A 27,276-nucleotide genomic window follows, 5' to 3' on the forward strand; every position below is an offset into this window, starting at 1 on the left:
ATCGAACATCTCTGGGGGGACCTGAAAATAGCTGTGCATCGACGCTCCCCATCCAACCTGACAGAGCTTGAGAGGATCACCTTTAGTGGCGGCACGGTGGCGCAGCGGTAGAGTTGCGGCCTTACAGCGAATGCAGCGCCGGAGATTCAGGTTCGATCCTGACTACGGGCGCCGTCTGTACGGAGTTTGTACGTTCTCCCCGTGAACTCTGTGGGTTTTCTCCGGTTTCTTCCCACACTCCAAAGACGTACAGGTATGTAGGTTAATTGACTGGGTAAATGTAAAAATTGTCCCTAGTGTGTGTAGGATAGTGTTAATGTGTGGGGATCGCTGGGCGGCGCGGACTTGGTGGGCCGAAGGGCCTGTTTCCGCGCTGTATCTCTAAATCTAAAAAAAATCTAAAATCTGCAGAGAAGAATGGGAGAAATTACCCAAATACAGGTGTGTCAAGCTTGCAGCATCATACCCAAGAAGACTTGAGGCTGTAATCAATGTAAATGTGATATTTCAGTTATTTCTTTTTAATTGCTTTGCAAAAATTTCTAAACACCTGTTTTCGGGGTATTGTGTGTAGATTGATGATTAAAAAAATGAATTTAATCCATTTTAAAATAAGGCTGTAACGTAACAAAATGTGGAAAAAGTGAAGGGGTCTGAATACTTTCTGAATGCACTGTAGGTCCTATCCAGGAAGCTCTCGTTTTCCCGGATGTTCCTGAGGTCATCCAGCTCCTGCTCCAGTTCCCCAACACAGTCCTTCAGGAGCTGCACCTGGACACAATTTCCACAGGTGTTGTGGTCAGAGGCATCAGCAGTGTCCGTTATCCTACAAGAGACACACTGCAACAACTTGCCTGCCATTCCCACTGTAGCCAAATCATTAATTAATGAGACACACAGAGCTGATTGACTTATTCCCCTCTCTGCTGCTGATAGCTTAACCTCAGCCTCCTCGCCAGACTGAGCCACCGCCTCACAATTCACCTCCCCACACTTCACCTCAAACACAGCCCCTCCTTATTTGCTTCTCAGTAATCTACCAGTTTTATGTCGCAACCAGTCCAATGGTTACCTTTAAATTGCCTTTATTACCTTAAATTAGACATGCCTCACTTTCTGCTGACTCCTCTAACAGCTCAGTTTAAACTCCTGCACTTTTTAAACCCAGGACAAAGACAAGTACCGATTACCTCTTAAGCTCTGCCGTTTCACACCTTCTGCTGACTCCTCCAACTTCTCTCCAAAGTTTCTGACCTCTTGCAGATTTGGATCAGAGATTACTCATTCTTCTTTACCTTTACCAAACCCCTGTCCTGTATCTTATTGCATTATTAAATAATAGCAACAACTCATTCTTTTCATTTTGCAGTGGAGAGTGTTTAATTTTGAGTTAGCAAGCAAGCATTGTGAAATGATAACAAAAACTGAAAATACAAAAAACACTCAGCTGGTCAGGAAGGAGTTATGGATAGAGAGTTTTCAATCAAAATTCTGGAAAGATATTTCAGTGTGCAGATATTAGCAGGTTTTTACAGCTATCTCTACAGTCCTAAGTTGGGTTGATTAATTTGGTTTCTGCTGCTTGTTGCTTTCCTTAAATCTATAGTACCTCCCACTGCTCACCAAACCTCACCTGGTAGCTTTCACTCTGTATAAGTCTGTGCTTATGTCTGTGAGAGGCCACATATTGTCAAGGCTGCACATTGTCAATTATGGGATAGTGCAAATGCAAGCCAGGTATCTGTAACATTTCAGCTGACAACTGAACTCGGGTGGGTGCTCTACAGGTTACACTGAATAGAACCTGTAGCAGCTTCAGAACAGTATTCTGGTGGTATAGAGCTTGCCTCATCTTGGCAAGAGTAACTATGATTCTTAAAGGTAGAAGGCTTGCCTCTCTTGGACTGAAGTTGATTACAGTAACTGGCACATCTAGATTTCTAAACCAGTGAGCCGTACCTCTTGGCAAGTTATCTTGGTCTCTCGCCCATGTGACTGGCTAACATGGCTGGTTGAGAACCCACCCCAGGGGCGATAGTGACCAGTGTGCCTGAGGCAGAGACAAATGGAATAATTAAGGGCCAGCTTCGCCTAATTGCCTCCTTGGAAATGGGTACCAAGGACCAACAAGCCTTCAGATGTGCCGGCAGCCACCTTCTGAGAGTGAATGCTGCTAGCCCCCAAGGGCATGCTGGGTAACCAACAACACTTCTGATGTGCCTGCACTGGCCTTCTGAGTACAGATACTGAAAACCTGGGATGGTTCTGCCTTGGTCAGCCAACGAACCATATCAAATGGTGATGTTGCTAGATGACGGGGGTAATCTCAATGCGACCCTGTTTTGAAGGGAATAAGTTTCAGCTGTAAAGAACATTAGTTAACTGATGCTGGATGAATGGATTACTACTGTACCCTGCTGGTAAACCCTAAAGAATGCCCGATTCTGCCGACAAGATTGGCCACATGACATTACAAACAGCCATTACATCTTGGTCAGTACCGATACCGCTCCCACTCCTTGTGGCGGAGCTGGATAGTCAAACATGTGCAATAACCCTCAGAAGGTGCACTCGTGTTTTCAATAGCCAGATATCTCAGCATTTCTGGATGCAACTCAATTGCTTAAAAAAAAAGTAAAATTTATCAAAAAATAAATTCTTCAATATTTCTATTATAATTCCATTTCATTAACAGTCAGTTCTCGTGTTTCTCCTTCCCATGATCGTCAAAACTCCTTTCTCTGACTCATTCCAGTGAGGCTGGACCACAAGCAGCGATGTTGATTCAATCTACTTGAAACTATCTTCATTTCTCAATATACTGGTCTTAAAACAGTTTGCAATTCATTCTCAGTAGCTGGGTGTTTCTCAGACGATAACTGGCCATTCCCGACCCTCATGAGTCACAGTCCACATGATGATAGTGATGATGGTGTGTGGTAGGGCAATAATGAAGGACTGGTGACATATTGCAAGCAGAGGAGAAACGGCAGATGATGGTTCTTGTCCATGTCCCTCTTGATAGTCTAGGCTGTTGGAGAACTTTGGTAAGTTGTGACAATTGGACTGAGTCACAGATCACCAGTGATGGTGGGAGTGAGTGCTTTGGGTGGTTGATAAGAGTGCAAATCATGAAATCTGCTCTGCCCTGGACTGTGTGGGAACCTCAGTTTCTGGAACTGCACTCATCCAGGCAGGTGGAGAGTATTTCACTCCATTTTAGAATTCTTTCCTGAAGATGGTGAAAATACTTTGTGAAGAGATGAATCAGTCACCACAGCATCTGCCTTGCACTTGTAACCATTCATGAAGCAGACTCCAGGCTTCAGAGACAGGGTCAGGTGGGGTCCGCATAGCTGGGGCTTGCATGTTGTCCAGTTGATTCTGAGATTCCAGTTTATTTTCCTCAGTCCAGGTGGCAGGTATATTCGAGGTGGCAGCATAAGTTACGTGGGAGAGAATTACTATTCCACAGTTTAATTATCACATCTGGCTCATTTTAAGTCAGCAAAGAGAATTGGTGGTTCCATGATTAGTTAATAATTTCACTTGGAAGAGGTCATGGAGAGAGGTTTCCAGTGAATCTCCGTGACCTCCTTGTTTCAGACAGGAACATCAGAGCAGCCGTAGTAGAAGCAGCATGGCTGACTACAGGGTCTATGTAAGCAGGTTCAATAATGGATAACAACTATTGCAATTACACAGTGCATGATCACATCAAAACATTTCACCGTTTCACATAATTCATTACTTTTGCAGTGCAGTGACTGGTTAATCAGACTAATTGATTTAAAATAAATTATTAAGAATAAATAAATATATAAAGGCAGGTGATGTGAAGTGATTAGAGTTGCTCTTCCAGCGCTTATCATTTTCAGTTAAGGGCTACAGCTCTGTGATCCAAGTAACAAAACAGATCAGGGTGCAACTTCTGTCCAGTGACAGAATGGCAGCATCACGAGACTAGCAGACGCTAGTGGCAATGCCGTGTTGTTGAGGTCTGCAGGGGCACGAGCTGCCACCTGCAGGCTGTTACATTTCTGTTTCTGCCAATAGAGAATCTTCCAGGCCCGTTGACATGAGGATAGTCGGTGATGCTTGATCTGATGAAATAGAGAAGAGCAGTCAGAACCTGCAGCTTCATCAAAATAACATTCCTTGCTTTTTGGAAATGCAAGCGGTACTGATTCAGAACCATTTATGATTCACCCCAGATGACAGAATGGGGTCAGAGCTACAGAAGCCAGAGGAAGGAATCAAAAGTCAAGTATTTGGGTCGGATGAAAATTTGGTATTGTTTTTGGGTTATATTCCATGTGACCAGATTCATACAATTTATAAAAGGATGAGATCCTACATGCAAACATATAAATTACTATCAGGCAACTTGAACCAGCTATGCCACACAATAATGTCACAGCTAATTCTCTTTAACTTCAAATCCATATTCCCATCCACTGGTGATAATCTTTCTCCCTCTGGATATCAATATCTACCCACTTCTGTCTTTAAAATATGTTTAGTTTGGTTTGACTAGATGGTGCACAAATAAGACTTTTCACGGTATCTCAGTACATGTGACAATACCAAGCCAATAAGACCCGTCTGAAGAAAGGTCTCGATCCGAAATGCCATCCATTCCTTCCCTCCAGAGATGCTGCCTGTCCTGCTAAAATCCTCCAGCTTTTTGTGTCTATTTTCAGTTTAAACCAGCATCTGCAGTTCCTTCCGACACAAGCCAGCACCAATATTTCATCTCATTTCCCAGGAATTTTCACTCCTCAGAATGTTTTGTGTTTCAATCGTCACCTCTCGTTCTACTAAATTCCTGAGGATGAAAGCCAAGCTTGTCTAATCTTTCCTCGTAAGACAACCCATTCCAGGTATTGGTCTGGCAAGTCTTTTCTGAACAGCTTCCAATTCATTTGCATTCTTCCTAAAACTAATAAAACAATACTATTCACAGTACTCCAGATCTGATCCCACCAATGCTCTTGACAACTAAAGCATTACTTCTCAAGCATTATTTTCAATTTCCTTGGCAATAAATCATTAACTTTCTACTAGATTTCTCAATTACTCCTTTTACTGGTTTACCAACATTCAGCAAGTCAAGCATTAGTGTATCCAGATTCTTCTACACTGCAGAACTCTCATTCCTTCACAATATTTAGATATTATGATTTAATTTGTTTATGGAATATTTTATATTTTGACATATTAGTCATAGAGTGCCATTAACAATTCCCACCTGGCCAATCGATCAAGATCCTGCTGCAATTTTTCACACCATCTTCATTATCTGCAAAACCCCACTTTTGTATCATCCGCAAACTTGCTAATCTTGCTGTGTATGTTCTCATCCAAATCATTGATATGGATGACAAACAGTAACGGGCCCAGCATTGAACCCTGAGGCACACCACTAGTCACTGTCCTCCAGTCCGAGAAGCAACCTTCCACCATCACCCTCTGCTTCCTTCCATGAAGCCAATTTACTATCCATTCCGCTATCTTAAGGATAACAGTTCAGCTATCTTAAGGTCACAGTTTAAGGATAAGGGGGAAGTCTTTTAGGACCGAGATGAGAACATTTTTTTTTACACAGAGAGTGGTGAATCTGTGGAATTCTCTGCCACAGAAGGTAGTTGACATCAGTTCATTTGCTATATTTAAGAGGGAGTTAGATGTGGCCCTTGTGGCTAAAGGAATCAGGGGGTATGTAGAGAAAGCAGGTATGGGATACTGAGTTGGATGATCAGCCATGATCATATTGAATGGCGGTGCAGGCTCGAAGGGCCGAATGGCCTAATCATGCACCTATTTTCTATGTTTCTATCTCTACTTGGATCACTTGCAATCTAACCTTCCAGAGCAGCTTACCATGCGAAACCTTGTCAAGTGCTTTGGCAAAGTCTATATATACATCTACAACTTTGCCCTCATCGACCTTTTTGGTCACGTCTTCAAAAAACTCAATCAGATTTGTGAGACACGACCTCCCACGTACAAAACCATGTTGACTATCCCAAATCAGCCCTTGTCCGTCTAAATCCCTCAATATCCTATCCCTCAGAATGCTCTCTAGTAACTTACCAACTACAGATGTTGAGCTCACTGGCCATAGTTCCCAGTATTTTCCCTGCAGTCCTTCACCACATTTGCCACCCTCCAGTCTTCCGTCACCTCTCCTGTATTTAAAGACGACCCGTAAATTTCAACCAGAGCTCCTGCAATTTCCTTTCTAGTTTCCCACAAATTTCTCGGATATATCTGGTCAGGCCCTGGAGATTTGTCTACCTTCAGCACCTCTTCGACCGTAACACTGACCACTCTCGAGACACTTCCATTGACTGCCCCAAGTATCTCCGTCCCCCTGTCTTTCTCCTAGGTAAATACAGACAAGAATACTCATTGAGGACCTTGCCCATCTCCTGTGGCTCCACACAAATGTGACCGCTTTGATTCCTGAGGGGTCCCCTTCTCTCTAGTTACCCTTTCCCCCCTTATATATTTATAAATTCTCTTGGGATTGTTCTTAATGCTATCTGCCAGAGCTATGCCTAGCCCCTTTTTGCCCTTCTGATTTCCTTTTTTAGTTTACTGCCCAGTTCCCGAAACTCCACCAGGGATGAACTTGATCCCAGCTGCCTTTCCCTGTCACATGCATCCTTATTCTTGACCGATGTCTCAATTTCCCTCGTCAGCCAAGCATCCTCACGTTTGCCTGCCTTGCCCTTCACTCTAACAAGGGACGTGCATATCCCGAGCTTTTGTCAGCACAAAAAGTATATTATGCTGCATGTGGCATATCTTTGCCCACTCCCTTACCGGTTTATATCCCTCTGCAGTCTTCCTCAGTCGTCTTCACAATCATTTTTATATCAGAACGGGGTACTGATTTTGGATAATCAGCCATGATCATATTGAATGGCTTCTGCACCTATTTTCTATGTTTCTATCTTTATATCATCAGCTTAGCAATCACTTTTGGTCCTTTCATTCCAAGCATTGAAACAAATTGCCAAAAGTTGAGGACCTAACACTGATCTTGTTGCATCTTGCCAACCAGGAAAAGACCCATTTTCTCTAATCTCCGTTTTCTGTTTGTCACCCAATCTGAAATCCTTTAAAACTACTGGTTTTTACAAGGAGTACACAGGGAACTAGGATTGAAATTAGCAAGCAGAACATAAACAGTAGTAATTTCCAGATTACCATTAATGCCACATGGCAGCAAAATAACAAACAGATGGTGCAAGAGGAAGGTTTCATATTCCTGGTGCATTGAGACCGAATCAGGGAAGCTGCATAGACCAGGCAGGGCAGATCTAAACAAGGCCCAGTACCAATAGTCATCCAGGAGGAGTTGTATTGGGGGAGGGTTTAAATGAGTTGGCAGGAGATGGAAATTTGGTAGCAGAACAGAGGGAGGCAAAGTTGGATGCTGAAGGCAGAGATTTATTCAGCAAATCTCAAAATCAGACAAAACAGACTGGAAAAAGGAATCAAAGAAGTTTGAAAGCACATGTACCTGTCTAACTATTTCTTAAAAATTGGGATAATCCCTGCCTCAACTACCTCTTCTGGCAGCTTGTTCCATGCACCCACCACCCTTTGTGTGAAAAAGTTACCCCTCAGATTACTATTAAAACTTTTTCCCTTCACCTTAAACCTATGTCCTCTGGTCCTTGATTCCCCTACTCTGGGCAAGAGACTCTGTGCATCTACCCGATCTATTCCTCTCATGATTTTATACACCCCTCTATAAGATTACCCCTCATTTTCCTGTGCTCCAAGGAAGAGAGTCCCAGCCAACTCAACCTCCCCCTACAGCTCCGACGCTCTAGTCCTGGCAACATCCTCGTAAATCTTCTCTGTACCCTTTCCATCTATTAATCGGAGGAAGTGTCATGGTGGCACTCAGAGGACAGACCGGACGATTCATCTGTGGAGGCAATATGGGTGTAACTCAAAAACAAGAAAAGTGCAATCACTCTAACGGGATTGTAATATAGGCATCCCAATAGCCACAGGAGATCAAAGAACAGATATGTAGACAAATGACTGAAATATGCAAGAGCATCAGGGTTGGCAGTGGGTGATTTTAACTTCACTAATATTGACTAGGACCTCTCTACTGAGTGCAAAAGACTTAGATGGGGCAGCATTTGTTAGGTGTTGGGGTTTCCTAAAACAGAAGGGGGGACCACAATGGACCTTGGGTTGGGAAACAAGTCTGGCCAGGAAACTGGGGTTTCAGTGGAAGAGTACTTTGGGGAACTCCATAGATTTTAAGATTGTTGTGAATAGGGATGTCCAGACCTTGAGAAAGGTATTACATATAACATATAACAACTACAGCATGGAAACAGGCCTGTCCGGCCCTACCAGTCCACGCCGACCATTCTCCCTGACCTAGTCTCATCTACCTGCACTCAGACCATAACCCTCCAATCCCCTCCTATCCATATACCTATCCAATTTACTCTTAAATAATAAAATCGAGCCAGCCTCCACCACTTCCTCCGGAAGCCCATTCCATACAGCCACAACCCTCTGAGTAAAGAAGTTCCCCCTCATGTTACCCCTAAACCTTTGTCCCTCAATTCTGAAGCTGGAGTAAAGCATTTTATAATGTTATTAGGCAGGAGCTAGGGTAAGTGGGCATCTGATATGTGGGAATCATTTAAAGGCCTGTTGATCAAAGTTCAGACAAAATGTATGGGAAGGAACTGTCTGAAGAAAGGTGTCAATCCGAAACGTCACCCATTCCTTCCCTCCAGAGATGCTGCCTGACCCGCTGAGTTACTCCAACATTTTGTGTCTATCTTTAATCAAAGTTCAGGTCTGGCATGTTCCAGTAAGGAGGAAGGATAAGGATGGCAAGGAAAGGGAACCATGGGTGACTAAAGAGTTTGTCAAATTGCTCAAAAAGAAAAATGTCTATGCAAGTTTTAAGACGAGGATAACAGACAGGGACTTTGAGAAAATAAAGCTATTAGGATTGAACTCAAGCCGGTGAATAGAAGGGGCAAAAGGGAACATGAAATGGCTTTGTAGAGTCGTATTAAAGAAAATATATGCATTAAAAACAAGAGAGTAACCAAGAAGTTAGGACCATTCAAGAATAAAGGAAGGAATTTGTGCTTAGTCAGAGGATGTAAGCAAGAGACTAAACAAGTATTTTGCATCTGTATTCACCCACGAGAAGGACATGGAGGACAGTGAGATGATGTGGAGAACAGTAATATGCAATGGCAGTTTGGAATCAAGGTGGTGTGGTGTTGGCACTTGAAGTGCATTAAGATGGATAAATCCCTAGTGTTTGATGGAATCTATTCTGGAATATTGAGCGGCAAGAGAGGGATTGCTGGAGCATTGACAAAGATCTTTGCATCTTATCCAGCCACGGGCGAGGTACCAGAGGACTGGAGAGCAGCCAACATTGTTGCATAGTTTAAGAAGGAAAGTAGAGAGAATCCACAAATTATAGGCTGGTGAATCCACAAATTATAGGTTGGCATGAGTGGTAAGGAAGCTGTCGGAGAGGATTCTTTGAGATGGGATTCACTCCCATTTGCAAGAGAATATGCGAATTTGGGACAGTCAGCATGGCTTTGTACACACCAGGTCATGTCTTACTAACGTGATTAAAAAAGTTTGAGGAGGCAACGAAGGTGATCGATGAGGGCAAGGCAGTGGATGTTGTCCATATGGATTTTAGTAAAGCATTTGATAAAATAACCCATGATGCAGAAGATTAAGACGTACAGGACTGACTGTGAATTGGTTTGTATGGATTCAGAAACGGCTTACAAATAGAAGACAGAGGGTTGTGGCGGAAGGACAATATTCAGGCTGGAGGTCTGTGACCAGTGGAGTTCTGCAGGGATCTATGTTGGGACCTCAGATAGACACAAAAAGCTGGAGTAACTCAGCGGGGCAGGCAGCATCTCTGGAGAGAAGGAATGGGTGACGTTTCGGGTCGAGACCCTTCTTCGGACCTCTATTGTTTGTGATATATATAAAAATGACAAATGTAAACCTAGATGGATTGCGCAGTAAGTTTGCAGATGAAACCAAGATTGCTGAAGTCATGGGCTGTGAGGAAGGCTGTCAAGGAATAGAGCAGGATACAGATCAGCTACTGAAGCGGGCAGAGAAATGGCAGACGGAGTTTAATCTGACCACGTGTGAGGTGTTGCACCTTGTGAGGTTGAATGCAAGGGGAAAATATACAATTAGTGGCATTGATGTACAGAGAGATCTTGGGGTCCATGTCCATGACTTCCTGAAAATGGCAACACAAATAGATAGAGTGGTAGAGAGATGATATGTTTGCCTTGACTGGTTGGGGCATTGAGTATAAGAGTTTGGAACTCATGATGCAGCTTTACAGGACTGGAGTATTGCACGCAGTTCTGGTCACCCCATTACAGGAAGGACGTTTACCAGTCTGATGCCTGAATTAGGGGTTATTAGCTACAGGGACAGACTTGGATTGTTTTCTCTGGAATGCCAGTGGTTGAGGGGAGACATGAAGGAATATAAAATTGAGAGGCACGGATAGGGTACAGTCAGAACCTTTTTCCGAGGACAGAAATATCTGAAACTAGAGGGAAGAGCTTTAAGGTGAGATGGGAAAATGTTAAAGTAGATGTACAGGGCCTGTTTGTTAACACAGAGGATGGTGTGCATGGATCACGCTGCCAGAGATGGCGATAGTGGAGGCAGATATGATAGTGGCATTTAATAGACTTTCGGACAGGCACATGGATAAGCAGGGAATGGAGGGATACGGATTGTGAGTTGATCTTGGATATTGTGGGCCAAGGGGCCTGTTCCTGTTCTATGGCTGTGACCCATTTAAATAATTTCTCACGGTTTTGAGAAACCCAGATATCCTTCTCGGTTTCTGCATCTTCTTGCTCTTCATTCTCATTATCCTCCTCCTCTTCTCCTTCAGACAGAAGATCTGAGATTTGCTGCTGCAGTTCCAAGCTGATGTTGTTCTCTGCAAGGACGAGGCTCCGCATGGAGGTGGGATAATTCTGCACCATATCCAGAAATATCTGAGAGGCAGAGCAAAAGCCGGGTTATGACACTGTTCAAGTTTTCACACCAGCCTAGCCTTGTCCTGATACTTTTACTGAGTGCAATACTCCAAATCCAGAAGTACCAATGGATACTTTTTATAAATCTTCACCGTTAGAAGATCTCAGATGCAGTAATGGAAATCTACTTATTTTACCAATCTTTTCAACACAGTCAGAACCTTTTTCCCCAGGATGGAATGTTGGACGCCAGAGGGCACACGTCAGAGGGAAAATGTTTAAAGGAGATCACGTAGAGAATGGTGCATGCCTGGAACATGGTGCCAGGGTTGATGGTGGAGGCACATATGATAGTGGTATTTAAGAGGTTTTTAGACGGGCAGGGAATGGATTAATATGGATCACATGCAGGCAGAGGAGATTAACGGCATCATGTTCCACACAGACATTGTTACATTCTATGTAACACCGACACTATGGGCGGTCACGGTGGTGCAGCGGTAGAGTTGCGGCCTTACAGCGAATGCAGCGCCGGAGACTCAGGTTCGATCCTGACTATGGGCGCCGTCTGTACGGAGTTTGTACGTTCTCCCCGTGACCTGCATGGGTTTTCTCCGAGATCTTCGGTTTCCTCTCACACTCCAACGATGTCCAGGTATGTAGGTTAATTGACTGGGTAAATGTAAAAATTGTCCCTAGTGTGTGTAGGATAGTGTTAATGTTAGGTGATCGCTGGGCGGCGCGGACTCGGTGGGCCGAAGGGCCTGTTTCCGCGCTGTATCTCTAAATCTAAAAATCTAAACTATCATTCCCCCTATGATTTGATGTCAGATTTTGTTTAATATTGTTTTTGTGAAACCCCATAAGATATTTTGCTGCATTGCATGACAGTGTCACCTTGGTGTCTTTGCATCTTTATCAAGAATTGTCTGAAACACAGATGTAACATGTGACAAAAAAAATAATTTAAAAAATGCTTAGTTAAACAAATCTTACCCAACTGGACTGATAGAATTTTCTGATGAAGCACCAAGCAGGGTTGATCAGGGAAATGTTGACATGGTATATATGAACTGAGAAAGGGCAGTAAATGCCGCTTGTAATAAGCTTGTCATCAAAATTAAAGGTCACAGAACAAAATGGGCAAAAGCAGCAGGAAAATTGACAATGTAATAGGAATCAGAGCAGTTGTGAAAGGCTGTTTGCACATGTATTGCCCATTCCTAATTGTCAACCTCACAATTCATGCCGATAATAGTACAGATATGTTGGTGCATTCAATGACAACTGAAAACCCCTTGTTCTCGTCCCTCATCAAGTTACATGCTGATGCTGGCAAGCCTGCTCCTTCAACCTCCCTTCAATTTTCAGACTCATGCATTCATGGGATTTAACTTCTGGACTACATTATATGAAAATGGGATATGTTCACCTCCACCTATGACCAGAGGATATAGGTTTACGGTGAAGGGGAAAAGATTTAATGGAAACTGAGGGGTAACGTTTCACACAAAGGTGGGTGGGTGTATGGAACAAGCTGCCAGAGGAGGTAGTTGAGGCAGGGACTATCCAAACGTTTAGGAAACAGTTAGACAGATACATGGATAGGACAAGTTTGGAGGGATATGGACCAAACGTGGGCAGGTGGGACTAGTGTAGCCGGGACATTGTTGGCCAGTGTGGGCAAGTTGGGTCGATGGGCCCGTTTCCACCCTGTATCTCTCTATGACCTACAAGTTCAGGTACTGTCAGCTGTGCATAGATCATCGTTCATTTGGCAGTTCTTTCCCTTTGCAACCATTTCAGATGTGGAACCTCTACTGGGATCTCTATTAGTGACACTAAAAATCCTGGAAAACATGCAACATAAAAATGCTGGCATAACATTCATGACAATCTATAACGACACTATTGAGGGTATCACTAGCAATAGTATCAAGATAATAAGTCTGCTTCGACACGATCAAAAGAAAGGACTTGGTCATCAACTTAAGGAAGCCGGGTGGAGCACACACCCCTGCACCCTTGTCAGTGATACCCTCAATATCGTACTGTTTACAGGTTCTCATTAATATTTTGCCAGTGCTACAAGTACTCTGGGATTTTTAGTGCCACAAATAGATATCTCAAAGGAAGTGGAGATGGTTGAGAGCTTCAAGTTCCTAGGTACAAATATCATCAACAATTTAACCTGGTCCAGCCATGGCCAAGAAAGCAGAGCCATGGCTCAACTTCCTCAGAAAACAAAGGACATTTGCCCCGTTTCCATGCTCTATGAACAGTGACCACGAGACAATCTTACTCCTTTGGTCAATTTCTGAATAAGAACAAGCTTGTGTATACCTGAGCAGACTGATCTGTTAGGCCCGTCCCCTCCAGGTCTATCACCTCCAAAGTCCGACTCGAAGCCACAGCAACCGCTAACATCCCAGCAACGTGGTCACCTGCAGAAAGCAAAGCCGATATTGGATACAACGCGGGATCACGTGCAGAAATATAAAATGACGGAATAACTTAATCCTTCAGAGAGTTGCTCATTTCTGGAGATATGGTCAGGCAAAATGTTCACTGACTAAAATGCAAAGGAACAGTATGTTCATTTATTGCTGTGGATAGCTATCCCATCTTTGTTAATCCAATATCTTTAAGAGTAAATCACATGGTACTATTGTTACAGGTAGACCAGATCAAGGCAAGAATGCTTCAAATGTTTTGAGTGGTTCTCTGGCAAAAATGGATTAGCGTTGTCCAGAACCAGGGGTCACAGTTTAAGAATAAGGGGTAGGCCATTTAGGACTTAGCTGAGGAAAAACGTTTTCACCCAGCGAGTTGTGAATCTGTGGAATTCTCTGCCACAGAAGGCAATGGAGGCCGATTCACTGGACATTTTTAAGAGAGAGTTAGATTTAGCTCTTATGGCTAACGGAATCAAGGGATTTGGGAAAAAAGCAGGAATGGGGTACTGATTTTAGATAATCAGCCATGATCATATTTAATGGTGGTGCTGGCTCGAATGGCTGGGCGGCACGGTGGCGCAGCGGTAGAGTTGCTGCCTTACAGCAAATGCTGCACCGGAGACTCAGGTTCGATCCTGACTACGGGTGCTGTACTGTATGAAGTTTGTACGTTCTCCCCGTGGGTTTTCTCCGAGATCTTCGGTTTCCTCCCACACTCCAAAGACGTACAGGTATGTAGGTTAATTGGCTGGGTAAATGTAAAAATTGTCCCTAGTGGGTGTAGGATAGTGTTAATGTGCGGGGATCACTGGGCGGCACGGACTTGGAGGGCCGAAAAGGCCTGTTTCCGGCTGTATGTATATGATATGATATGATACTCCAAAGATGTACAGGTTTGTAAAATAAAATTGTCCCTAGTGGGTGTAGTGTTAATGTGCGGGGATCGCTGGGCGGCGCAGACCCGGTGGGCCGAAGGGCCTGTTTCTGCGTTGTATCTCTAAATCTAAAAAAAAATCTTGCACCTATTTTCTACGTTGAATCTAGTGACTATGCATCTGCTTTGACATTATCCAGAAAATAGCTGGGGTCTTTCAATAATTAAGTTATTTACCTAAGATTCAACTCTTTCACAGTATATTGTGTTGAAGCCTGTATTGCAGCATCAAATTAGGGGAATAGAACCATCGTTTAGAATTTATTTCCTTCTTGGATTAAAGTGATAAGAGCGGCACGGTAGGGCAGCGGTAGAGTTGCTGCTTTACAGCGAATGCAGCGCCGGAGACTCAGGTTCGATCCTGACTACGGGTGCTGCACTGTAAGGAGTTTGTACGTTCTCCCCGTGACCTGCGTGGGTTTTCTCCGAGATCTTCGGTTTCCTCCCACACTCCAAAGACGTACAGGTATGTAGGTTAATTGGCTGGGTAAATGTAAAAATTGTCCCTCGTGGGTGTAGGATAGTGTTAATGTATGGGGATCGCTGGGCGGCACGGACTTGGAGGGCCGAAAAGGCCTGTTTCCGGCTGTATATATATGATATGATATGATATGAAGATAAAGAACATTAGTTGTCACCACAGATGCTATGGACTCGTTCATCATCTGAGGCGACAGCTTTATTATTATTTCTGATATACGGACATCACGGGCGAGTGCCTAACATTTATTCTCCATCTCTAATTGCACTTGAATGGAGAGATAACTTCAAAGGCCTATTAAGACTCACATTTAGGATCTGCAATCACTGTGTGAAATGACAGATTTTCATCTCTGAAGGACATTAATGAACGAGATGGGTTAATGCAAACAATGCAATGTGGGTTTCCTGCCACATTCCAAAAATGTGCAGGTTTGTAGGTTAATTAGCTTCTATAAATTTTCCCTAGTGTGTCGGATAGAACTAGTGTACAGGTGATCGCCAGTCGCCGCAGAAATGGTAGGTCAAAAGGCCTGTTTCCACGCTGTATCTCTAAATTAATCTAAACTAAGGGGCATTGTTTGACATAAGAGGGCACCATTTCAAACAGTGATTAGTCAGAGAATCATACACCATGTAAACAGGCTCCCTGGCCCAACTCCTTCACGTTATTCAAGGTGCCCAATCTAAGCTAGTCCCATTTATCCATATCATTCAAAACGTTTCCTACACATGTACCTGTCCAAGTGTCTTCTAAACACTGTTATAGTACCTGGCTCAACTACTTCCTCTGGTAGCTTATTCCATATACCCACCACCCTCTGGGTGAAAAAGGTTCTCCTCAAGCTTCTATTAAATGTTGCACCTCGCGCCTTAAACCTGTGTCTTCTGCCTTTTGATTCCCCTAAACTGGGTAATCGACTCAGTGCATTGGCCTGACTAATTCCTCTCTTGATTTTGTACACCACTTTAAGATCACTTCTCAGCATCCTGCGCTGCAAGGAATAAAGGCCACTCTGCCCAACCTTTCCCCACAGCTCAGGCCCTCAAACCATGGCAGTCCTCATAAATCTCGGCAATCTTTCCAGTTTGAAGCCAACCTTCCTGCAGCAGGATGACCAAAACTGAACACAATAATCCAAGTGCAGCCTCACTAACATCTTGACATAACATCCCAACTTTAAACTCAACTCAATTCCCTGGCTGAAGAAGGTCAATGTACCAACCTTCTTTACTACCCCATCTACCCAATGATGCCACTTTCAGGGGAACTATGTATCTGTACTTCTAGATCCCTCTGCTCTACAAATTCCCCTAGACCCTACCAATTACTGTGAATTGGCTTGACTTCCCAAAAAACACCTTGCACTTATCTGCATGAACTCCATTAGTCATTCCTCAGCCTACTTGCCCAGCTGATCCAAGATCCTGCTGTAATTTTCGATAACCTTCTTCACTATGTATACCACCTACTTTAATGTCATCTGCAAACTTACTATTCATGCCTTGTACATTCTCATCCAAATTTCTGATATAAACCACAATAGGCACAACACTAAACCCCGAGTCATAATCTGAAAAATAACCTTCCATCAGCACCCTCTGCTTCCTTGCATGAAGCCAATTCTGTATTTCATCAGCTGTCTCTCCTGGATCCCATGTGATCTAACCTTGCAGAGCAGCCTACCACGCGGAACCTTATTTAAGGGGTTGCTGAAGTCCATATCGATAACGTAGAGCCCTCCATAATGTTTGGGATAAAGACCCATCATTTATTTATTTGCCTCTGTACTCCACAATTTGAGATTTGTAATAGAAAAAAAATCATGTGGTTAAAGTGCACATTGTCAGATTTTAATAAAGGGAATTTTTATACATTTTGGTTTCTCCATGGAGAAATTACAGCAGTGTTTATACATAAATCCCACATTTCAGGGCACTGTAATGTTTGGGACACATGGCTTCACAGGTGTTTATAATTGCTCTGGTGTGTTTAAATGCCTCCTTAATGCAGATAAGGAAAGTCAAAGAAGCCATTATGAGACTAAGAAACAATAAAACTGTTAGAGACATCAGCCAAACCTTAGGCACACTAAAATCAACTGTTTGGAACATCATTAAGAAGAAAGAGAGCACTTTGACTTTAATTGGCACAACTTTGGTCCTCATGTTGATAAACAGCAATAAAAGTTTCCAAAGGTGATGGAAAGACTGGAGGAAAGACCAGGTGCTGAGAGCTCTCTTATATCTGCATTAAGGAGGCAATTAAACACACCGGAGCAATTGCAAATACCTGTGAAGCCTTGTGTTCCAAATATTATGGTGCTCTGAAATGGGGGGACTATGTATAGACACAGCTGTAAGTTCCACATCATGAAACCAAAATGTATAAAAATGGCCTTTATTAAAATCTGACAATGTGCACTTTAACCACGTGATTTTTTTTCTATTACAAATCTCAAATTGTGGAGTACAGAGGCAAATAATTAAATGATGGGTCTAGTCCCAAACATTATGGAGGGCACTGTATATGTTTTCGGATGTCCAGCCCTCCTCAACCACAATGTGGGTTATCCTCTCGAGATCTCCATTATCTGTACCAAGCTCCCTAGTCTTTATGTATGTTTCCATAGTAAAAACAGAGGAGAAATACTCATGAGGACCTTGCCCATCTTCTGCGGCTCCAGACTAGATAACTGCTTTGCTTTCTAAGGACCCATAATTCTAGTAACCCTCTGTACTTCTAAATGTACTCACACCTGCGCTCAGTCCGCCTCAACCAATCTGATCTCCTGGTGGCTGAGCACTTCAACTCCCCCTCCCATTCCCAGTCTGACCTTTGTCATGGGCCTCCTCCAGTGCCATAGTGAGGCCCACCGGAAATTGGAGGAACAGCTACTCGTATTTCGCCTGGGCAGTTTGCAGCCCAGTGGTATGAACATTGACTTCTCCAACTTTAGATAGTTCCTCTGTCCCTCTCTTCCCCCCTCCCAGATCTCCCTCTATCTTCCTGTCTCCACCTATATCCTTCCTTTGTCCCGCCCCCCTGACATCAGTCTGAAGAAGGGTCTCGACCCGAAACGTCACCCATTCCTTCTCTCCTGAGATGCTGCCTGACCTGCTGAGTTACTCCAGCATTTTGTGAATACCTTCGATTTGTCCCAGCATCTGCAGTTATTTTCTTACACTCCTTAATGTACTTATAAAATCTCTTTGGATTCTCCTTAATGTTATCTGCAGAGCCATTTCCTGCCTCTTTTCTGCTTTCCTGATTTCTTTTTTAAGTATGCTCAGTCCACTAAAATCTTCCAGGGTTTGCCTGATCGTGGCTACCTATACCTGGCCCATGCCTCCTTTTTCCTGATCAGAGCCTCGATTTCTCTGCCTTGCCTTGCCATCCACCTGCCTTGCCCTCACTCTAACGGGAATATACACGCCTTAAACTCTCATCATTAATCTTTTAAAAGCATCCCACTTTCTGGGCGTCCCATTGCCTGCAAACAACCTACTCCAATCAACTTTAACAAGCTCCTGTCAAATACCATCAAAGTTGGCCTTGTCCCAATTCAGAACTTTAACTTGTGGACTTGCCCTGTCTTTAGCCATAAGTATTCTAAAATGAATAGAACTGTGATCACTGGCCCCAAAAGGTTTGCCCACATCATTCAGTCACTTGCCCTTCCTAATTTCCTACCAGTAGATCAAGCTTTGCCCTCTCCCTTGTAGGGCCCTCTACATTACACTACCAGTACTGTCCCACCCTTAGCCAGGTTTCTGTAATGGCTGCACCATCTAGTCGGGCGTACCTACCCACACATGTTTGACTGCTTTGGTTTCTTAGAGAATCATCTCAGATGATTTCAGAGAAATCCATAAAATCCTGAGAATGACAAGATAAATGCCAAGAGACTTGTTTCTTCTATATAGAAAATCTAGAACTGAGGGCTTAGTGTCATGATCAGGATCAGCCTTTTCAGACTGATAAGAAATAATCCATTTAATGAGCCTATTGGAAATACTTTGAATTCTTTACTCAGAGAACGCAAGGTGATTGAAGATATTCAAAGTTGGAATCAGTAAAATTTAACATCAAGAAGCTGTAGTTTCTCCTACTTCTATTACTTACTAGACCAAGTGGACCTGTTGGGCCCAAACCTCTCCTGCATTGGTGCAGCACCCTCTCCTCCCCCTCCCCTTTCCCCCCTCCTCCCCCACCCTCCCTAGGAGATAGATTTAAACTTTAAAATGTGAATAACTTAAAAAATATAACAGCGATTTCAATGAAACCTCTTCCATTAGCACCAAAGGAAAGACGGTGAGTAAGGTGGGCCTAAAATTGTTGTGCTATTGTGTACTGTTTTGGCTGTAGTTCAGGAACAAACAAACGAGAGTTTTAGTATATAGATAGATGTTATGAATTTCAAAAGGTGGTTCTCGCTGATTTAGCTCCTGTCATTATCACCTGTGATTAGACCTTCTCACCTAACGGATTATAATCCAAATTAAGGACACGAAGTTGAGAACTGTGTGAAACTGCAATCACCAGCCGTGCCCATCCCTTCAGTGTGATAGCTGGGTTAGCGCTCAGCGTCAGCTCCTTCAGTCCTAGAGAAAACAGAATCAGCATCAGGCTACTGTCTGCCACGGGTCAGGTTCAAGTGCAAGAAAAACAAACAAATACACAATATACAAACAAAGAGTTTTTTGAGGCTGTTATGACTTTTGTGTGATCGCTATTTCTAGCTCTGAGCTGAGTATGCACTGTTATAGTAAAAACAATCCTGAGAGAAAACCTGGAAGTGAAAGCGAAAGAGTGCTGTGGGGAAGCAGAGCAAGTTGTGGTCCAATTTCCAGCCATTTTGTAGTTATGTTAGGAAACAAAAAGAATGAACGAGGAAACATTTGAATTTGAACAGCCCTTCAGCCCAAGTCATCCATGCTGATTTGGTTTTTATTGCAGCGTACACATCCATTTGCCTATGCTTGGCCCATACCCTACCAAGTACTTGTCTATTTGTGTTTTAAGCTTTACCATTGTACTCTCCTTCTTAGCTTGCTCTGGCATCCCATTCATGCACCATCTAGTGTTGCCAACTATCTCACTCCCAAATATGGGACAAGGTGACATCACCGCCCCGCGCCCCACATGACTTCACTCAGCCAGTGGCCATGTGCTCCCGCTCCACCAATGGCGTCCACCCGAGCCGGGAGGCGGGTTGCTACGCAACCTTCCTTAGGCGATCGCACTCGGCCCCGCTCCCCGAACATATTCCGTTAGCCTACACTATCCCAGCCGACAGCGGCCCATGGGCCAAATACGGAACAAGGGCGGTCCCATACAGGACAGCCCAAAGTACAGGATATCCCAAAGTACAGGATGCTAATACGGGACAGTTGGCAACCCTAGTACCATCCTCTGTGCAAAGAAATTCCCCCTCAGGGGGAGATTTTCCCTTGTACCTGAAATCTATGCCTTCTAGTTCTGAACTCCAGGAATGAGAAAAAGACTGTGATGAATTCGCCTTATCTGTACCTCACACGGTTTTTGCACACCTCTATAAAGTCACCTCTCAACCACTTGCAGTCAGTCCAGAGAAAAAAGTCCTAGCCTATCCTTATAACTCAAGTCCTCGAATCCTGGTAACATTTTCTGCGTCCTTTCCATCTTTAATGGCATCCTTCCTAGAGCAGGGTGACCAGAACTGTACACAATACACCAAATGCATAGCTGAAACATGATGTTCAAACTCCTATACTCAGTGTCCATACCGATGAAGACAAGCCCGTCATATTGCTCAAGGGATTTGTTTGTTCCCAGTTGCCTATACCCGATTTATGGACCTTGTTTTCCGAGTCATCTCCCAGTCAATCTCTATCAATTATACATCAGTTATTCTATATTGACACTGCAAATACTGGTTGTGAGTATTTTGTTTACTTCTGGCTGGGAACACTAAAGCTGGATGCCCTTTGTGAATAGCTTGAGCTGAGACCATGGCTCAGAGTTACGGAATCAGACCAAAGGTGATTTTTTTTAATTTTCTCAGTTAATTACACCTATTAAGGTGTAAACTGTCCAGCAGCTACAAGGCAGCTTGAAGAATACACTTTATTGTATTTGATTCTGAATAGTCTGGTGGCGAATCCCTTTCTGTAAGAACATAAATACATTAAGCAGCAGCAGCTGGCCACATGGTGCTCCAGCTTGTCCTGCCATTCGTCATATCGTGGCTGGTCTGATCATTGACTTCAATAGGGTTGCCAACATTGTATTCCAACAGTAAGGGAGAAGTTGTTGGTGGGGCTTGTTGTGGTCATGGTCGCCACGTCCCACTGAATGGCGCATGCACCTGGGAGCAGGCTGAACCTGGGGACTGGGCAAGCACTGGGGGATGGGGAGGGGCTGTTGAGTCCTTACCTCACATCTTCAGCTGCCGCCTTCACAGTGCTCCTCCAGGTCACCGGCGCTGCTTTTAAGGAGTTGTGGCTGTCCTGGGGATTCCCGGCCCTGCCCCCACGGCCTCTGTTGGTTTTATGGGGAAAATTAGCGTCCGGTGTCAACGTCATATGGGTCAGACAACTTTTCCTTTAGATATGGAAATCCCAAGCAATGCGGGATTGTTGGCAACCCTAAGCTTCCATTCCATTTTACTGTCCAATCCCATAGTGTCCAAAAGTATATCTATCTCAGCCTTAAATAATTATCCAGCATGTACAAGTCTCAGGGGTGGAAAATGTCAAACACTCAAAACCATTCAACAAAATTAATTTCTCTTTAGCTTAACCTAACAGAAGCATCCCTTTATCCCGAGACTAAACTCCCTGGTTCTGAACTACCCACCAGGAGAAACTTCCTCGCATCATCTATCCTGTCAAGCCACCTCAGAATCTTGTACGGACACATCAAATACTACAGATGCTGGAATCTTGAGCAAAAAAAAAGTGCTAGAGGAAGTCAGCGGCTCAGGATGCATCCAAGTGAAATGGACAGCTGGGTTTTGGGTCAGGACCGTTCTTCAGATTGGGTAAGGGTCCCACCCCAAAATGATGTCTGTGCATTTCGCTCACAATGCTACCTGACCCGCTGCGATCTTCCGGCACTACTAGCTTTTTGCTCAGAATCTTATACGTTTCCAGAAGGTACCTTTTCACTCATCTGTATCCCAGTAATTAACCTTTCACCATAAGACAAGCCCATCATCCCACAAATCAAGCTGGTGAACCTACTCGATACTCCCTGATCTACATTTTGTCAAAGAGAAAAAAGCAATATGGAATTGTCTAAATATAGCCTCACCAAACCTCATAAATCTCATGTTTCCAAGATAGACACAAAATGCTGGAGTAACTCAGCGGGTCAGGCAGCATCTCTGGAGAGAAGGAATGGGTGACGTTTCGGGTCGCGACCGCTCTTCATGTTTCCAAGAGATGGGTCATCACGACTCGAGGAACATTCCGGGACTTGGATTTAATGAGCAATTCCATCCGAGTGGAAATCCTCAAAGCACACTCTTGAGTCTCCTTGACAGTGTTTGAATACGAGCTTGTTATTGTCTGGTTCATTCTTCCACCGTTGGTCTATTTCCAGATCTAGTTGTGCCAATCCCCTCAACTGCCAGGGAGAATGCTAACAAGAAGCCATCTTGTCTAATCGGCAGGATGTGACTAGTGGATCAGCAGGGATTGCTGTTACAACTGCATCTATCAACTGTATTTATAAACAACCTAGAAAGCCAGGCATCCAAGCTTACTGCTGACATGGCATTTTAAGCATTAAACATGGAAGCATTAAATTGCAAAGAAATCCTAGTAGATTAACCTAGATTAGGTTTTATGTGGATTCTGGTCATCCCATTAAAGGAAGGATGCTGAGACTTGAGCGGGTGCAGACGAGGTTTACCAGAATTATACATTGATTACAGGGTAATAGCTGAAAGGAGAGGTTGGACACGTACATTTAGATTGTTTACTCTAGAGCTCAATAGGCTGAGAGGAAACCTGATAGAAATATACATCGATGAGCCAAAACATTGTGACCTGATGAGCCAAAACATTATGCCCACCTGCCTAATATGTTGTTGGTCCTCCGTGTGCAGCCCCATACGAGGCAGGGTGCGATGCTCTGTGTATTGTGACACATTCCTCCCGTGACCACCATTAAATTTTCTGTGACTTGTGCCACAGTCGACCTACTGTCGGTTCGGACCAGACGGGATAGCCTTCGTTGCCCTCGCGCATCGATGAGCCTTGGGCGCCCAACATCCTGTCGCCGGTTTGTGGTTTGTCCCTCCTTGGACCACTGTCGGTAGTACTCACCACTGCTGACCGGGAACACCCCACAAGCCTTGCCGTTTTACAGATGCTCTGACCCAGTCGTCTGGCCATAACAATTTGGCCCTTGTCAAAGTTGCTCAGGTCATTACTCCTGCCCATTTCTCCTGCATCCAACACCTCAACTTCAAGAACTGACTGTTCACTTGCTGCCACCCCTTGACAGGTGCCATTGTAACAAGATCATCAATGTTATTCACTTCACCTGTCAGTGGTCATAATGTTTTGGCTCATCGGTGTATAACATTGTGAGAGGAACAGATAGGGTAAAGAGTCAGAACTTTTTCCAGGGTAGAAATGTCAAAGGCTAAGGGGCATAACTTCTAATTTGAGTAGCAGCAAAACGTAAAGGAGAAGAGTGGGGCAAGGTTTCTACATAGAGAGTGGTGGTGCATGGTGGCAGAGGCAGATACGTTATTTGCATTTAAGTGGCTTTTAGATAGGCAAATGGATATGCAGGGAATGGAGCAATATGGATCGCATACAGGCAGAGGAGATTGGTTTAATCTGGCATCATATTTGTATGGATATTTTCAGCTGAAGGGAGTGATTCTCGGGCTGTACTGTTTGTTCTATGTTCTACATAAATAGATTTCAAAGTGGGCAAATGCAAGGTCATCCATGTTGTACCCTAACATGATACAAAAGCGCAAAATACCTGCTTAACAGTGAAAAGCTCGCAACAGTGAAGATACATAGAGCCTTGGGGGTGGCAAATATAGATAATTACAATGTTGCAAACAAGTACAGCAAATAATGAAAAAGACTCATATTGGTCGGCTTGAGATCAAGAGGACAACATTCACAGTGGTAGAAAACTTTTTTCAGCTATGCAAATCCCCAGTGAGATTACACCTGCAGTACATTAAGGCATTGCATCTTAGCAAAGACTATACCAAGTGGACCCGTTGGGCCCAAACCTCTTGGTGCAGCACCCTCTCCTCCCCCCTCCCCTCTCTCCCTCCTCCCCTACCCCCCCTCCCCTCTTCCACCCCTCTCCACCCCATAACCTCCTCCCCAGGCCGGGTCCTCTTTGTTCTCAGCGGCACGTCCGTCCTCCGGCACCCACGTGGCCCATCCAGGACTGCCGGCGCCCTCGACGACCGCTGATCTTGACCAGCTCCACGACTGGCGCCCTCGACCTGCGGCACCCTGACCGACAGCCGCACCGACCTCCACATCGACCGCCGCCGGGTCGAGCCAGAGGGCAGCTGTGGGGATCCGCCACCTGGCTTCTTCACAACCTCCTGGGACAGGTCTATTATTAATCTATTATTTCAAGCATTCCAAGGAGGAAACCAGTGGAGAGTGGAGTGGGTGCGCGGTCGGGTGGAGAAGCAGCGGGGCTGGAAAACTACCAAAGGTGTTCACAAGGTTATTATGACAACAAAATCCAAACCACAAACGACTAAGACAGCTTGGGTCAGATGAACAAAAGCTTGGTCATAGTGGTTGGCTTTAAAGAAGAATGAGAGAGAGATGATCTGGTTTGGGGAGATAATTCTACAGTTCAGGCGCATCGGTTAGATATATCTGTCAATGGATGAGCAAATAAAGTTGTAAATGATCAAAAGGCCAATGTGGCCCCACCACTGGAAACATCTTCATCTCATTTCCTTTTGATATTTATAAAAACTTCCTCTCTCATCGGCACTTTAGGTCAATCTTACATCTCCATTAATTCCCCCCCCCCCCCCCATCGCAAGTGCAACATTAGTCCTTTTGCCTCTTCCTTTTCTACTATCCAGAGAGCAAACATCCTTCCAGAGAAACCAGTACTTGTACTTTATTGAATGTGTATTTCTTCTACACCAGGGACATTGAGTGATTGTGAAGTGCCTCTATTCAATCTGGAAACAGATTTAAGCTTCTGATCATTATAATTTTAATTCTCCATCCTCCAGTCATTCTGACCTCTGCGCTCTCTGCAACCGACAATGTTCCAAATTATCTTAATGCAAGCTCAAACAATAATCCATTATTTGAGTAGGCATGGTGGGTGGGGGGTGTTGTCCTGCCTTATACCATCAGAATTGGCCTTGTCCCAATTTAGGATGTCAACAGGTGTACCAGTTCTAACCTTTTCCACAACTATTTTAAAAGCAATAGAATTATGGTCAGACAGGAACTCTCAAAAGTTAATTGGACGAGGCTATTTGCAGGCAATGGACATCTGGAAAGTGAAAGACTTTTAAAGTGAGATAGGAAGAGTTCAGGACCGGCTTATTTCTGCTCGAATGAAGGGCAAGGCTGGCAAGATTAGTGAACCTTGATTGATGAGAAATATTGAAGGACTGAAAGAGGCATATGTTAGGTAGTTGGATCAATCCAGTCCCTTGAGGAGTATAAGCGAGGTACCAAGACTTGGATAGAGTGGATGTTTCTACGAGCGGGAGAGCCTAGGACCAGATGTCATAGCCTCAGAATTAAAGGACATTCCTTTAGGAAGGAGATGAGGAGGAATTTCTTTAGTCAGAGAGTGGTGAATCTGTGGAATTATTTGCCACAGAAGGCTGTGGAGGCCAAGTCAATGGATATATTTAAGGCAGAGATAGATAGATTCTCGATGAGTATCTTTGTCAAGGATTTATGGGGAGAAGGCAGGAGAATGAGGTTAGGAGGGAGAGATAGATCAGCCATGATTGAATGGCGTAGATGGGCTGAAGAGATATTATTTGCAGATAAAATAATGGAGAATTCTAAAACTCTCTTTCCAGTAATATCAGAGATTACAAAACCTGAGCCATCTCTTATTAGAGCACACTTTGTTTTATTAAACAGCCCTTAGTTTGCTTGCTGAGTCTTTGTCCCTCCACCCAGACTGCATTCAGACAAACATTTGTCACAATTCACTTGCCGAAAACAACTCCTAAAGCTGCACTAACCTTTAGCAGTCGGATTGTTTGCTATTCAGCCCCTAAGAGCTGCCAAGGCTGAAGATTTCACATTGCAATTTTAGGGGAAATTGTTCATTTTCGAGTTATGGAAAATTGTGTTCATAGATGGTTCTCATTCCTTACATTACCCAAGAACCCCATGTACTTCCCTAGTTCTAAACTCAAACTCTCTTGCAATAAAGGCTAACGTACCATTCCTTTTCCAAAAACTTGCTGCATCTGCCTGCTAACATTTTGTGATTTGCACACCACACCTAATTACTATTACCGAAATTTAAAATGTTCTAGATTAATTTAATAATTTGAAATCAAATTTCTCAATTACCATGCTTTAATTCAAACTCATGTCACTGGATCAATGGCTCAGAAATCTGGCTATCAGTCCATTGACTTAATCCCTACCCTACTGATGCATAAGCACCACATGTTGAGAGGAGTGTTGGTGGTGATTTGTCCCGCTGAGTTACTCCAGCATTTTGTGTCTATTGTTGATGATGATTGTTGGGTTCTTCCCGCTATCAAAATCAGGTTCTCTACGCAGGGTGCACACAATCCCACAACTCAACATCACAACTGGACTGATGTCACTAACTGCCTGCTCTGCACGGATCACGCACGCAAACACAATTTGACAACTACAGCAATCAGGATTCTTGTAACTGCAAGCACATCGGCACCCATACTAGTCAAGAGGGAATCCTATACAGCTCAACTTCTATGGCACAGCCAGTATATTAAAATTTGCTGCAGAGTACAGGGGCAAAGAAGTCCTTCTGCAGTTGTACAGGGCCCTGGTGAGGCCACATCTGGTATTGAGTGCAGTTTTGGTCTCCTAATTTGAGGAAGGATATCCTTGCTATTGAGGCAGTGCAGCATAGGTTCACCAGGTTAATCCCCGGGATGGAGGGAATGTCATACGAGGAAAGATTGGAAAGACTGGGCTTGTATTCACTGGAGTTTAGAAGGATGAGAAGGGATCTTATAGAGAGTATAAAATTATAAAAGGACTAGACAAACTAGATGCAGGAAAAATATTCCCAATATTGGGGGAGTCCAGAACCAGGGGACACAGTCTAAGAATAAAGGGGAGGCCATTTAAAACTGAGGTGAGAAGACACTTT

General features: G+C 43.9%; 1 protein-coding gene across 1 annotated transcript in view; it reads right to left on the reverse strand.

Annotated features, from left to right (window-relative positions):
* Positions 1-1,352: 1,352 nt before the first annotated feature.
* Positions 1,353-27,276, reverse strand: part of lrrc73 (leucine rich repeat containing 73) — a 32,093-nt gene continuing 6,169 nt past the window's right edge. The window contains exons 3-6 of the mRNA XM_078398806.1: positions 19,410-19,532; positions 13,401-13,501; positions 10,886-11,075; positions 1,353-4,103 (exon numbers count right to left, since the gene is read on the reverse strand). Of these exons, the coding sequence (XP_078254932.1) occupies positions 4,033-4,103; positions 10,886-11,075; positions 13,401-13,501; positions 19,410-19,532 (485 nt within the window). The 3' untranslated portion in view covers positions 1,353-4,032. The remainder of the gene's footprint in view (positions 4,104-10,885; positions 11,076-13,400; positions 13,502-19,409; positions 19,533-27,276) is intronic.

Source organism: Rhinoraja longicauda, chromosome 5, assembly GCF_053455715.1.
Source record: "Rhinoraja longicauda isolate Sanriku21f chromosome 5, sRhiLon1.1, whole genome shotgun sequence".
Classification (NCBI taxonomy): Eukaryota; Metazoa; Chordata; class Chondrichthyes; order Rajiformes; family Arhynchobatidae; genus Rhinoraja; species Rhinoraja longicauda.